The sequence below is a fragment of the Nanorana parkeri genome, unplaced genomic scaffold, assembly GCF_000935625.1.
Source record: "Nanorana parkeri isolate BGI_ZX_2015 unplaced genomic scaffold, ASM93562v1 scaffold690, whole genome shotgun sequence".
Lineage (NCBI taxonomy): Eukaryota > Metazoa > Chordata > Amphibia > Anura > Dicroglossidae > Nanorana > Nanorana parkeri.
The window spans coordinates 538340-554578 of record NW_017306958.1 but is presented as its reverse complement, the minus strand read 5'-3'; the positions used below and the strand labels follow the sequence as shown (position 1 = coordinate 554578).

General features: G+C 41.2%; 1 protein-coding gene across 1 annotated transcript in view; it reads right to left on the bottom strand.

Annotated features, from left to right (window-relative positions):
* The window catches only part of TCF3 (transcription factor 3), a 94383-nt gene that overhangs the window by 35354 nt on the left and 42790 nt on the right, over nucleotides 1-16239 (bottom strand). The window contains 5 exon segments of the mRNA XM_018563735.1: nucleotides 730-831; nucleotides 833-871; nucleotides 4659-4755; nucleotides 5197-5264; nucleotides 12675-12747. Coding sequence (XP_018419237.1) covers nucleotides 730-831; nucleotides 833-871; nucleotides 4659-4755; nucleotides 5197-5264; nucleotides 12675-12747 — 379 coding nt within the window.

Sequence of the window (16239 nt, the reverse complement as noted above, 5' to 3'; positions counted from 1 at the left end):
AGTTGCTGAAAATTGTGTGCGCCCCTGAAATAGCATCAAACTACAATGCCAAATATTGACTGTAGGTAAATACAGCGCATCAGTTTAGAGTTCACCATATATAATGGCTTCAGAATTATTCCTCTAACTTTGGCATGAGCTGAAGCCAATAAGCCCCATATGTGTTAGTAATGTGCAGTGACTGCTACTTTACATGAAGACATCAAGGGTCTATACGACCCCTAATATTTCCCTGCATTCATCCCGAGCTGATCGAGTACAGAAAGTCCCAGATCAGTTGCCATCTAAGCAGATGCCATCTGCAAAACCGGTGTTCAGAGCAGAGTGCTTCCGGTTTCACTGTACAATGGAGACATTTGGTATGTGATCGCTATGATACTCCATGTATACCATTCACTATCCTGAAACTGTTCTTCTTGGTCCCAGGGCCCTAAGAGAAAAAAGAAGCACCCCAGAATGACCTGCATAGAGCAGTGATCAGGAGGCTTGCAGGGGCCCAGATCACTTATACTATAAAAGCACAGAGCCTACTGATATAATTTAAAAAACACAGCTGCCATAGCTTCTGTGAGCTTGTTTTAACCCTTTAAATGCCACGTCATTGACAGGAAGTGGGTTAAGAATGCAAATAAAACATCAGTAAGCAAGGCTTTACAATAATTCTAATATTTAGATTCTTGTATAGGCTCAATTATGGTCAACGCCATCAGAAAACAAACATTCTCTTACCAAGATCACCATCTCCTGGACGCCGCCGTGAATTGTTTGTGTAAGAGTAAAATTGTGAGCTTCCTTTTCCAGTGGTGGGTGAGAGAGCACTGGAATTATTTATCTCTTCCAAATGCTGAGTAAGATGGTCGCTCATTCTTCCCTAAATAAAAAACAGGAATACAGATGTAACTAAATTGTATTGTATATGCAGTGTTTTGCCTATTTAATAGCAAATGTGTGTCCATTCCTGAATGGGTTTATTGAGACTAAATGGTCAGGGGCATCTGGGGATTCAAGGCACTGGTATGCATTACTGCTCAATTAGACAATATTTTACCAGGACACATTATTTTGTGCATCTCACTAAATTTATCTTGGGAGGAGACAGATTGTAAGCAGATCTGTCTAGTGGAGAGGAGTTTAGGAAGCAGAGCAGGGGTTCATCATGCATCATAATGAAAGAAAGAGGATGCAGAATGGTGGTTGACCATATACAGAAATATAGGAGGGAGAGAAAAGGGAAAAAAAAAACAAAAAAAACAAAAAAAAAACAGCAATGGCTGGTGGAGGAGGGGGGCATAGAGGAGGCAGAGTGCAAGCTGTTTATGGCAGGAGAAAGCAGTAGGGTTGGAGGGTAGAGAGGTGAACGGGCTGACCATGGAATATTGAGAGAGGCTGCAAAGACAGGAGTATCCGGGAGAGAGAAAGCAGATCATCATTGAATAGACAATGTAGGGCTGAACATGGTTGGGCAAATAAAGGGGAAGATGATTGTACCTGGTGGGGAGGAGGTAGTGCAGGAGTCTATTGTGGACAAGGGAAAAAAAAAACAAAAAAAAACAAACTGTCCAGCAGTTGACAATATTCCATAGATACCAATCAAAGAACAGCTCTCCTGCATCTTGTAAGTGAATAGAGAGGGAGCTGCTAGCGGGCAGGAGTGAGGTTTCACATATGAACAGTCATTTCTAACAAAATATGAATTTATGCTGCATTTGTTTGCAGCAGCCATGGAACATGTCTGATGATAGGAGTGGTGTTTACAGAGATGGCCAGGGCTTAGAACATGAAGAAATGATAAATTATACATATTTATAAAATGCCAGGTGGGATTTAAATATCTGCTTGAGAGTTTTCACCACTATAGACACCAGGAGACAGTGGGAAAAATACTCAGACAACATGCCATAGAAAAGTGTAGCATGGGAGAATGGAAAACACAGAATGCCAAAGAAACAAACAAACACAGGAGCGGTGACGAGGCAGCAGCCACCAGGTACCTTAGAAAGCATAGGTGATTAGAGAGTAGTGCCAAATGCAGCAGGCAGTATTGTAAAGAGATATTGTGGCAGAATGCAGTGTGAACAGGGTGCAGATATGACCAGGATGTAATGTGGACAGTGTTGGAAAACCTGCCAGAGAAAATGATTGTAGGCCGTGAAGGCAGAGCTCCCAGAAAATGCAGTGCAGATGGTGATGTGGAGAACTGCCAGAAAAGAAAAAAAATAAATAAAAAGGGAATGGCTGTAGGTTTGGTCAGAGAAAATTACACAGTAGTGAGGACAAAAGGGGTGAGATGTCAGGGAACATAGTGTAAATGGACGGCTGCAGAATGCAGTATAGAGAATAGGGGAAGAGGTACCAAAAACAGATATTATTTTACTTATTTTAATATTTGCCTTTATTGTGGTTAAAAACATGGATTACATTTTGTGGCAGAATTTTTTTTTTTTTTTTTTTAATGCCTGAGCAACATTCATGGACTTTCCAGGTGTATAACAGATAATTAACATGAACATATAAAAATATACACATTGTATTTCATACAGTGTGAAAAATCATCCATAAAAACAAAACACTAAAATTTAGTTATTCAATATGAATAGGGCACAAAACACCACGCCAGTGGTCAGAAGTGTCCAGAATCCAATATATGGAGAACACTTCTTCCATCCTATAATGTAGAGTTTCAGCATATCAGCATAGAGAATACTTGGCGTGGTGTATCTCAGTACTCCGCTTAAATCTAAGCGGAGCACTGAGGTACATTACCTTCACCACCAACATTGGGCATTAAACAACCATCTGTCTCAGTGGCAGCCAAGAATCAAGAGGAGGGGCGTCCAGATGACCTCTAAGCAATCCAGGATGCAGGTATAATTTCGGAGACAATCATGGCCCACAAAGAAGAAGGCCATGACCATTCCTCTTCTCTTTTGCCTTAATCAATTAAAAACTAGGAATCTCCACACAAGTAGGCAATACTCAGCCTTTTTATGCAGCCCCAGCACTCAATGAATGGGAAGCACTCAGTACAGAGGCTTCCCATTCATTCAGAAACTGATAGTAAAATATTTGTACTATCACCTCTTTATGAATGGGGAGGAGCCTCTATAGTGAGTGCTACCCCCCATTTATAAATTCTTGATTGAACAGGAAGTGATGTAAATCACAGCCTGTTCATTCATAACTGGGGACACATAGTACTATGTGTCCCCAGCTATTTACAAACACCTGAGTGATCAGACGATCACTCCGGTGTTTGCTCTGCACAGAGGGATCGTTAGATATCAATTATATTTAACGATCCCCCGCTCGGCCACGATACAGAGCCGTTGTCATCCAAAAACTGACAGGATGACAGCGGCTCCGATCACTATGCCGCTCGGCCATCCTGAATTGCGGCCAGCCGCCGCTCGCTCCCCCCACCCCACCGCTGGTGATTTTACTTCGGATCCCCGCTGCCACAGACCCTACAAGCGGGGGACAGCAGCGAGGATCCATATAGTCTCGGATCCCTGCTTGGAGCGGCTCTAGGCAGGGATGACGCAGCAGGGGGGGGGGGGCGACCGATATTTCGGCTAATAGCGGTCATCAGCGGCTTGTGAGCTGCTGATGACAGCTATTAATTTGAAGGGGACAGTCTGGGGAACAGTTCTGCTATAAGCTCATGGTCGCTGAAGCGTCACTGACCATGAGCTTATAGCAGAACTGTAAATGCCACCGACGTAAGGCATACTGAGCTGGCCAGCCGGGAATACTTTTGTTCCGCTCCAAGCCTTATGGCGGTGGCCGCGAAAGGGTTAAAGTGCACTTCCATTTTTACAGTCAAATGTGAGAATTACCTTTAAGCCAGAAAAAGTCTTGCAACTCATCCAACAAGCTCTTGCCCGCCGCAAGACAACTATAGTCCCTAGTGCAGTTTTGAAATGGCACTGGGAAATCAGAAGCTCCCAAGTATCCCGGCAGAGGTTCACGCATACCCAAGAATAAAAAAAAAATGTTCCCTCCCAAAATTAATCGCTACTAAGTGCTCTCAAGTATGTGAATGCAATGTCATTAAAATTTTTGGGCAATCAGAAAAAGTAGCTGTTGTGCTAATGTGTACCTTTAACAACTCAATATTAATCTTATGTTAATGTTACATTAACAATTTATGCAAACCGTTTTTCCCCCCCTGCGTGTGTTGCAATGTACAGTCGAAAAAAGGAATAACAGTCTCCTAAAGTAAAACAGATGTGCAGGTTCCAGTGTAACCGCAGTTAAAACATCCTTTAGTGTGGGTGTACCTGAAGTTCCACTTTAAATAACCTGCAAAATAGTGTGCTGCACAATGGGCAAGGGCTGGGAACAGTGCCACCAATTCTTGTTTAGCCACAGATGCTTGAATTGGGGTTTAATTAAAGCTCCAGTCACATTGTACTATTGAAAAGGGCTTGATTGTAGAAATACAAAGTTTTCTATATGTAAAGATCGATAAATGTATGACAACCAGCTTGTACTAGTAAATCTATGACAACCAGCTTGTACTAGTAAATCTGTTGAACATGTGGCTAATCAAGACTGGAGCAGATTTTTAATCACATATTTAGCACATCTGAAGATCTCTGGTGCACAAGGCCACGATCCAACTGCGTCTTTGACGGTACAGTCAATTTGTGTCTCACCTACAAGTCCAGTTGTTAGGAAAGGAGTAGATGACAAACTGCCTTCGTGAGGTGGAAGATCTCTGGGTTCACCATAATGGGTGGAATCACCATAACCCTGAAATAAGAGCAAGAAAAAGGGTGAAAAAATGATTTACTAAAATATTAAAGCTGCATTCAACATTTTCTTATAAAAAGCAAATTAAATTTATTTTACATACAAATAGCAAAAGTACTTGATATCAGCCTCCCGTAAATCCCTGCACAGCAGTACTCATCCTGAGAGAGGGGGCTTAATACAAAGCCATTTAGGGTTTATTATAACCTTTGTACATTGCTGTCAGTCTAGAACTTATGAAGTCGTTGTTCTCTCCTTTCCTGTAGGCATGTTCACAAGTGTATGCGGCTTCTACAACTGTCCATTTAGCAGGTTCATGTCCCTAAACTTGGTATTATCAAGAGTGGTTTGCTGGCAGGGGTGTTTAGATCAGATACATGGCCAAGCAGAATGACTAATATTTCTGGTCTGCCATCACAGTTTAACTTTTTCGTAACTTACTCTTCCTTGATCAAAAGAGGATCCATTGTGATCTCCAGTTCCCCAGGCTCCTGATCTTTCATCCATACCTTGGAATAAATAACATTAAAAAAAAAAAAACAAAAAAAAAAATCACACAATGTACATATATATCTACATGCACACCAATACAATGGTCTACACTTCAGTAGCACTCAAAAGTCCATCTACATACTCTGGGGGGAATTGATCAAACTGGAGCAGAAGAATCTGAAGCAGTTGCTTATGGCAACCAATCAGCTTCTCTCCAGTTTGCTCAGTTATGGTTTGAAAATGAAAGGTGAATGCAGATTGGTTGCCATGGGCAACTGCTCCAGATTCTGTCTACTCCAGTTTTGATAAATTCCCCTGCAAATGTTTACAAACTGATATTGTATGGATTTTAAATGAAAAACATTCAATACAGCTTTTCCACAGCTCATCGCTTTCCATGCTTAGACAACACACCATATATTTGTACACAGACATACACAATATTACCATTTATACTGCTTGAATAAGCAACTAAATAGAGCCAAAATGATACCTTCTAATTATTGGTTCTATTGTGCTAGCAATACTGCCGCCTTTTTTCTGCCACTCTAGAGATCTGGTTGCTTAACTGTTATATAATTTACATAATTATGCATATTAAATGTCTGCAGGTCATGAATATTTATTAAATTCCCTTGATGAATTGTGTTTTATGATATGAGGGAGTAAAGGGGAGAGAAGGAAAAGAAATAGAGATAGAGAGAATGCCAGATAGACGCATACAAATACATTGAAAGAAACACAAATGCAAAAGGGCTTGCTTGTACTGCATATAACTGTATAGTAAGGCTAGCCATAGATGGGCAGGTAATCAGAATCCTCTCTGAGAATGACAGGCGGTGAGACAGATGCCTGTCTGTGACAGCACTGCCAAATCACAAAGAGGCTCTACAATGCACAAGCACTGTACCCACATTAACAGACTCATTCCCTTTTCTCCACAGAACAGGATATTGGGATTCCATAGATTTCCCATCAAGTTGGGAAACAAATTATGGATTGCAACAGACATCACTGCTTACAACAGTAAGCAGACATCACTGATTGCAACATTAATTGCACTGACAGCAAAGACTGGAAAGAAAACCCATCCTCCTTACATATGCAGTGATACAAAGTCCCCATCTAAAGGTGCCCATACACCTTACGACCATCGCAAGACTTTTGTCTTGCGATGGTCGTATGCTTATTGAAAGCTTGTACGATCTGCCCACCTTGGACGGGCAGATCGTACTTGCGATCATCGAAAGCCCGCCCCGCGGAGGGGCGGGCTTCCGATGACCGCAATGCAGAACGGGCAGTGTGCGCGTGCGCACACCGGCCCGTTCCACAGCTATCGAACGAGCAGGCTAGAAACCCGCCAACAATCGTACGATTCTCGGCGGGTTTTTGAGCATGCTGGTTCGACAAAAGACGTGCGACCGTACAGTAGAAACGGTCGCACGCCTTCCATACACTGTACGATTCTCGTACGATGGCGGGATTTCCCGCGATTCTCGTACGAGAATCGTACAGTGTATGGGCACCTTAAGGCTAGGTTCACACCAAGGCGACACCTCACCGCGGGAAAATAGTGCGTCCCGGGTGTTGTGCAGGTGTGAACCTAGCCTTAAAGGATTCCCTCTTTCTTTTTGTAAAATAAACACAAAGAAATAAAACTAAAAATATGTCTCAGATAGGTTTTGGAAGGCTCCTAACCAAGGTGCAATAATTATGCAAGCCATGACTTCAGCCAGGGCTCTGGCACATGACACATCGAATTAACAAAATACAGTTTGAAAATGTAGGGGAACCTAGGCATATCTGGCAACCGAGGCACATGTATTTAAACCCACCCACCATACATCAAAATTATTTTCAGTAATATTCATGAAAATAAATGTCATGCATGCTGGGGGTGGGAACAGAATTAGAATGAAATGAGAGGGCAGACGGCAGCAACTGTAAGTACAGTTGCAACCTTAAGCACAGAATCTGAATTTATCAAGTGCAGGAGTGTAGAGGGGCCAACTCCAGCATAGTTAAAAACATTTTCATGCCTCGAAAGGCAACAGTAACCCCCATCAATGGTGTAAGGGGCTGCAATAATCACTCCTTCAATGTTGTCAGTGGTAGTAACTTAAAGTGACACAAAACTCCGGAGTTAATCTTAAAAATGCATTCAAGCACCTTCTTTGTGCATCACTCAGCTGTAGATCCTCAAATCATCTCTGAATGAATACTGACCATCTCCTTCCTTCTGGAGGGTGGCTACTTGTGTGTTGTAAAGTAGCCACCGCTCCAAGCTCGCTCCCACGACAGACTACAATCTCAATACAAATTGGTAAATTAAACATGAGATAATAGTGCCTCACAGGAGCGAGCTTGGAGCCGTGGCTACTTTACAACACACACAAGGACCATGGGAACACTAGGAACCACCCTCCAGAAAGGACAGCGTCAGCACAAATTCAGAGATTATTTTAAGATCTACAGCCAAGTGATACATTTTTTGTTAATGGTTAAGGAACTTGAATGCATTTTTAAAATTTAACTCGAGTTTACGGTCACTATAAAATAACAACTGCCCTCCTCCTCCCCAGCATTTGAGTTCACTCTCCCAGTCAAGCAGAGACTATAGCTCTACTGTCAGGTAGAGCTCTTACCATTTTTTTGGGACAGATAGTGCTTTCTTTTGGTGGTATTTAATCACAACTGGGGTTTATATTTTTTACTATATGAAGGAAAGATGACCGAAAATACAAAACAAAAAAAACCCTATATTAAATTATGAAACACTTTGTACCCAATTTTTTGGTAAATATAAAAAAAAAAATACCCAAAATTGGTGACACTTTAAAAGCTTTAACCGCTCATCAGTTTAGTGTTATCCGTGATTGATGGCCCTAAAATTGCTCACTCAGACGTTCGCGGCAATATGCACCGTGTAGCGCAATTGCCATTTTTGCGCAATGCGTATTTACGTATATATGTGCGTATACATGCAGGTGGGGGGACTTTTTTTCACTTTTATTTTTTGTTAACATTTAAACTTATTGCCATCACATAGGGGGCTAACAATCCCCCGATGTGATAGCACAGGCACACTATCCCGCCCTTTATGGAGACATTAGGGGTCTCTAAAGACCCCTAATGTCACCTGGGGACCCGCAAAGAAGCTGATGAAGCAGCGATCTGCTTCACCAGCTTCTTCTCTAGCTATAGCAGCTAGGAGAAATGACAGCTGAATGTGGAATTCAGACGTCGGAAGGAAATCAGCGAGGAAGATGCTGATCTCTCTCCCATCTTCCTCTTGACACCCACCCGAGCCGGTCCTGGGCCGCAGAGGGGGGCAGCGGAGCCCGGTATTAAAGGCGAGGGTGGCTATACTGCAGGGGGTGACTTGATGGACTAATGTCTTTATTCAACCTCAAATACTATGTAACTATGTAACATAGTATTTGAGGTTGAAGACATTAGTCCATCAAGTCCATACAAGCAATGTGTAACAGCTGTTTGAAATTGACAGGTTTTTTTACACCTGGGCGTGCGCAAGCAGAAAAAAATAAAGGTATGCAAAGAATAAAAAGTCAGCAATTACCTAGATATGTTTGTAGATTGTCATTACTCAACATTTTTAAAAGCTGTTTTGAAGATCTGGGTAAATTTCCTCATTAACTTCTTGCCATCCGCCCATTGTAAATAAAACAGACGGACGGCAAGCTCCCATTGGCGGGGCGCCATAAATGAATGGCTTTTTATTTCTTTTCTTCTCCATTCTTCTTAAAGTGGCCATTTTAACTAAGGGCAGGTTACTAGATCCCTTTACTTCCTGGAACCCTGGCACATGTGACTAGGACATATGACTATGTACATCATCTTACAGCCCATTCACACTTGCCATATTGCAAATTGCGCGTTTTTCTTGCGCGATATCGCGCACATTTTCATATTGGGCTGAGTACAATCGTGCGGCAGCCACGCCAAAAAAGGGTCCTGCGACAGCGACGAGCTACAGGCGACATGGAGTTGTAAATGGGAACAGCTCCATTGACATGCATTGGACTTAGTACACAGAGTGATATCGCGTGGAAATATGCACGATTTTGCAGTGTAAATCCGCGCGATAAACCGCTCAATGTAAACGGGGCCTTAGGGGAGGAAAAGGCCTTTCCCTGAGATCTCATGAGATTACAGATCAGATTTCCCAGCATCCCTCTGCTGATGTAACCTTCCCAGGATGCAATGCTTGGGCACATTACATCAATTGTGCCAAAGTGGACCAGGAAGTGGAGAAAAAATTTTAAGTAAAAAAAAAAATGTGTTTGTTTGACTAATGAATGCAAGGTAATTTCATATTGGCATGCAGAGCTGTATGTTGATGTGATTTTTAGTCAATGGGGGTAAAGGTCCACTTTAACAGGGTGACAATGCTCTTTGGTGCACAGTGAAAATCACAAAGTAGCGCGGTCACCCTGTGGACAGCATAGTCTTAGAAAAGTAATTTTAAATGGACTTTAAAGAACTCTTATGATCGTTAAAAAAAAAAAAAAATACAATTTATTCATGTCTAAATACTTTTTTTATTAGCCTCACTATAAACCACTATTGAAATGTTAGAAAATGTAGGCCACATATCTCGGGAACAACACCTACAAAGATAGGACAAAGTGCTAAATGCACTTTGTTGCCTGGGGGACAGGAGCAACAAATAAAGGTTTAGTGGACTACTAATTTTTTTTTTTTTAAAGACTAAAATACAGCTGGCATTTTTAGGTAGTTACAGCAACGTGTTTTTCCCCTTTCCTTTGGGGAAAAAACAGGTTTAAGCCATATGAAATAAAGCCGACCATTGTAAGCTCTTCTGGAAGTGTTATATGATTTCAAGCACTATAACTGTAATTTTTGCTGGACAGCTTGGTCTGTTACAGGAGGTGGAAAAAATAAAAATATCTACTGGCAGGATCAAAAGTTAACAAAACTATGTTACAGGTAGGACTTTAAAAAAAAAAAAAAGGCATACGATGATGGTCTTTTATGCCCACACTTCCACTTCAATATACATCCCTCCAGTACTGCACAGAGTCCTCCTAAACCGGAATATGCAATGCCATTTTCCTGCCATCTCTTTCCCAAGCAATGCAGAATACTTACATCCTACAGCTTTGTCAATTCTCTCTCCCCAACATCTAGTCTACACTTAAAGTGACATTAAAAAGGCAAAAATTTTTTTCCCTCACCCCAACGTTAATTAAAGCACTTACCTTAAATTATGTCTCTTAATCCGATCATCTTCTTTCCTGATGTTTTCAGCCTTCTCTCCAGCGCTGCGGCGGGTGTCCGATCCAGTGCCGACTCCTCTGGGCTTGCTGGCACTTCCTGTCCCACGGTGTCTGCATGCAAGTGCACGCGTCCAAACACTTACCTTGCGTCCCGGCCGAAAATGTGAACTGCGCATGCCCCAAGATCCTTTGCGGCCGCCCAAGAATTTTCACATTTTCAGACGGGAACGCGCAGGGAACACACAGGTAAGTTTAAACCACTGTTAAAGCGTTTTTTAAAAAAACAAAAAAACAACAACAACTTTTTGCATATATCTACTGCTTAATAGCAGTAGATATATGCAAAAAAAAAGCAGAGAGGGTTTAGAAACCCTTTAAGGAAATGCAGCAGGTGGGCAGGTAACCTTTGACTTGGTGGGTCACATAGTTGCCGCATAGGTCAGGGTACAGGATGTGACGGCTCACAATATATTTGCCAGAACTTTTCTGAAGCTCAAAAAGGAGGAAACAAAACTGCCTAGAACCAGTCCAGAAACAGAGGGGGTGTGTGTTCAGGATTTGTTGTTTTTTTGCTTAGCCTGAGAAGCTGGCAACGCAAACCTTGATTATGGCGGCTTTAATAGTATGGCATGGAAATATTACTGGCTAACTTATAGAGCAACATTCATCTATTGCAGGGAATGTTTTTTAGCCCATTTTTCAAAGTGACAGTCTTTAAAAAATACACAGGCCTATGTAATTTATTAATGCCAAGAACAAAGATTGTGTGCAAAGTGCAGCATCTTATAACAACCGAAAAATTCGTTTGGCATTTTACTGCAATAATTTGAAATCTGGTTAATTTACTACCCATAGAATAGGCAATTTTTATACCTACCTTTCCTGACACTCATTTTCACTCTTAAAGCTACAACCACCTAAGGAATCTTCACATCTGAACCTTCAGAGAGCATGGAATGCCTAGCCCATTCATCCACTGGCTTCTACATCGTGAAGCTGATCACGGATATGGGTGAAGGGTCATGCGTAAAGGGTCATTTCTTTTTCCTGAGGTAGGAATGGCAGTTTATACTTTTTTCCTCATGTGTGAAATCATGGTGCATCTGTTTGCACCAACCATAACACGTCTGGTGAAAGGTGGGGCATACAGAGAGAAGGCTTAGCACATTAAAGGACTTTGGCATATTTATGAAGGGTCAGGTGTCATTTAATATCTGCTTGGGAGTTTATTTCTACTATGGCACCAAGGGGACAATATGTACAATGTTCAAAGCACAGTGTAGTATGGACAAAAGAAGGAAAAGTACCAGTGAATGTAGTGTCCACCTGCCAGAGACATTAGCTTTACCATGGGCACCTGTACTTCAGAGAGTGGGTGTAGAACTGCCAGGAAATGCACTACAGAAAGTGTAGGAAAAGCTGTGAAAGAAAAAAAAAAAATAGAAGAGCTAGTGGAAACACTGAGGAGGAGGATGGGTGCAGAAAGAGTGCTGTGCACATTGCCAAGGAGACAATTTGTGGTGGGGATCCAGACCCAGATGATATAAAGAAGAAAAAAAAAGAAAAAAAGGTCTGGCAGTACTAAGTGACCAATGTGGGCAAGGGATCTGAAAGTGTTGCAGTGCAAATCTCCAACTGGTGCAAGAACTGTGGATGCACATGTTGTTCTCCTCAAAGACAAAGTTACTGGATCTTTTTATAATGATGGGGTAATGATTGAAACTGCTCTGTCAAGTGCAACAAAAAAAAAAACCCTACCCACTCATACTAGCCTAACCCATGCTTTCCTGCTATTGTGTTGCTCTGAGAGCTCCAGGTTTTTTGTCTGGTGGTAGCAATGCTTGCACAGGGTTAAAGTAGACCTTGCCGTACAATGCAATGTCCACCTTTAAAATCGAAGTCCCTTTAAATTTAAAAAATCTCTGCAGAACACTTTTTTTTTGATCTTTGTAAGTTAGCCCTAAAGAGGGGAAGGGGGTGGGGGGGGGTTTGAGTCCTTTTCCATGAAGTTTGATGGATATACCTGATGCTCATAATGAATGTTTAAATTAATTGATAACATTTTCATACTTGTTCTAAATTTATGTGCATTTCTTTGATACATCTTGATTTTCCACTTCATCCAAACTTGAATACTGATATTTGTAAAATATGTATATTATTTACCTGATCCACCAAACTGAGTGCTGGCAAGTGTTGTTGGTCTGCTCTTTCCATTATTCACAGGCAAAGGGAACAGCTGGAAAATAAAATGGAAACATGACCCATGAACATATAATCTACAATGCAGAAGTAAATTGTACTAACACATACAGACCATGTCCAAGTGTATAATGCAAAAAAAGACAAAACATGTTAAATGCCATAAAATATACTGACACTTCTATCCTTGCACTGATCCCCATTAGTAGTTAAGAATTTAGTGACTTTCAGAAATGCAAGTATTATCTTCACAAAGAATGGGGCTCAGATTTGCCGCTGCTATGGGTTTGAGTCGAATCCTGTGGGTTCAAGAGTCACAGTCCTAGCGAATTTATGTGCAGATTCACCTGGGAGACATTTTTTAAACCTTAATGCGCTGCTTGGCCTTTGAACTAAAAGCAGTGTATTGGAAGCTGCTGTAGGGAAAGAATAGGGAAAGCTTACCAAATGCATAGGGAGACCTAGAACCAAAAGTGATTTCCTAATTGACCCCGACTTTTTTGTTCTTGATATTAGGGGTTTTTATCTTTTAATCGTTTTGAGGTCAGCAGTCACTTTTAGCTGCTGTCATGCCCATAGCACACCTTTTTTTACAAGGCCTCTCTCAAAAACACAAAAAAACTGCCTTTTGTTTGAAGCAGGTCACTGAATAGTTTCAAAAGGGAAAAAAACAATAAGTGCAAAAACAATGTGCACCTAAATCACCCGAATTGATACACATTCAACACCCCCCTCCCCATATTAAAACAAAAGTTAGACATACAGTGGTTAGGGCTATTATCTCTGATTTAAATTGTCCTGGTGCTGGCCAGATTTACACTGTTGTATCTTAGTGGGGGAAAAAATTGCATCATGACAAAAATTACGTATGATGCCAAGCTGTCCAGCAAAAAGGCAGGTAGAGAGTTAAGACAAATAAATTGAACATTGACAGGAGGCGCTTACAATGGTCAGCATTTAATTTAAAACATCATAACAAAAAGAAAAAAAAAATTGCTGAAGAAAGTGTTTGCTGAAATTAGGCTTTGTTAGTCACTTGTGTAAAGTCCATCTAAATCTTCCACTCCATTTAACACTACCTTCTCCACTGGTTGACAGTGTAGCTTTACAAGGCAAACTATGATGCTTCTCCAGAAATACAGTGGAGGAGAGTGTGTATCTATCCTGAGACGTGAAATGGGTTACTGGTAGTAGTAGTACCAGGTGAAAATAAAAGGAAAAAAGCCTAAAAATGTTAAAACCAATGCAGCCACCACATCCAAGGACTGATAAGCTGCAATAACTTACATTTTTGATTTTGGGTTTGGATACACTTTAATTCTTGTAGTAAAGCCCCAGCCTGTGCTCTTTGTCTCTAGTATATTTGAGCCCAACTATTTTCATATAGTCTTGCTTGTGGCCAATTTTACACTGCTGTATAATTTGCAGTCTCTTAATTCATATAGTAAAACACCTACATGTACTTTTTGTCCCTAGCACATTTTTGCCATTTCTCTTTAAAAGCGGTTTAAACCTTACCTGTGTCTTCCACGCGCTGCCGTCCAAAAATCTGAAAATTCTTGGGTGGCCGCAAAACATCTTTGGGCGGGCGTATGCGCAGTTCAGATTTTCGGCCCGGGAGACGAGGAAAGACACAAAAGGTAAGTCTATGGACGGCATGCACCCACATGCAGATACCGTGGGAAAGGAAGTGCCAGCAAGGACAGAATCGTCAGCATTAATGCATCCCACAAGCATGTTATTTTAAAGAATAGTGTATTCTGGACACGTTCCCGTAGCCAGTTCTCTATCCACGTACACACCACCTCATCTATGCCCATAGCCCTATGCCATGAAGTTTCTGCAAGAGACATGCTAAACACAAGAAGCACACTACCAGGCACATGTTGCCTTCAGAACCACGAAAGAACCCCTCTGTTGTACAGTATTTTTTTTTTTTTTTTAAATGTTTGGGAAAAAATAAATGTCCCCCATGGCACAGTCAAGCTTTCAATGCCTTTTTTTGACATTTTTGCTTACTAGCCAAACAGGATCTGCCCTCCCTACATAGACTACAATGGGATTCGACAAATTTCAAACAGGATTTGATTAATCTGGGCAACATTGCTTGTCCCTAGTCCTCACTGGGGACCCAACTCCTGCAGGAAGTTGACAGCAAATATGTAATTTCTCTCTAGAGGGCTGATCACAGTGCTAAAGGTTCACCCAAGAGGGCGGCTGCTTAAGTCAAGAGCTTCTGGGGCACACACACACACAACATGTTTTCACTTACAACATATGATCGTTATTTATATATTATAAAGTATGAGTGTGGTTCCAACATTTAACATGGGGCTTATTTTACATTGTCTGTACAGCGCATGCTCCAGACCTACGCCAATATATTTTGGGGAGGTGGAACTTGCCCAGCACTAAAAACAGTTTAAAGACAGATCTTGAGTCATACTGTGCACAAACGATATTCTATCAAGGACATATAAACCACATTAAGCAATCTGCCAACAATGTGATGAGCACAGTGGGCACCATGCCAGGAACACGCCAAGTGCATGGAGAACATTGCCATGAAGTTTCTGCAAAAGACATGCTAAACACAAGAAGCACACTACCAGGCACATGGTTTTCACAGGCATTCTAAAACAGGAACAAAATGGCCATATGGAATTCTCTGCTGTGGAGATTCTGTGCATATAAAGTACTCTCCCTGGAATATGCTACGCACTAGAGAAGCCTGCTCACCACATGGGATCTCTTACTATGGTCATGCAGATGTGAAGCGACTGATTTTTTTTTTTTAACTGAACAATCCAGTACAACAGAAATTCACAGTTTTGGCTAAACACAGGTCTATTTAAACAGCATACGTTTCAGTGATATACCATTTCCAAAACTACAAGTGTACAGTGTAGTCACAGACTGATGACTGTTTGCTTTGATCACTATAAAAGAATGTACAGTTGTGCAAAGAATACTAGTGCTATAACCAGATAGTGTCCTACAACCTGGTTAATATTATCCAGGCATGATGCCCCCGGCCATGAGAATGTTAATGTTATAAGATATAGAAACACGCTACTGTGCGCCTTCCTAGTTCTGAAACCCCACTGTCAAATGACTGCTTCAGATGGTCCTGATTTGAAACTAATCTGTGAGATAACCCATCTGGGTTGGAGGCCTATTCATAAAATAAACCCATAACCTGCAGATGTCACTGAAACCTGAACATGGCAATGTGCATTTTGTTTAATAGTGTAATTGCTAGATATATTTACAATATTTAAAATAAAGTATATTTTAAAAAAAAAGCTACATTTAATTTAAAAACAAAATTTGTGCAGTTGTCAGCCTAGAAGAAACCAGAGCAGGATATTTATTAAAACATAACCAAATAAAAGTCTTACATGACCTGAATAGTCAGTTAATGTTGGGCTCCTGTATAGACACTGCTAAATTTGTTCTAGGTATCTAGGTTTCAATGACCTTTAGTTACAAAAGGGTTAAAAGACTTTGCTCTTTCCCAAGGGGGGGG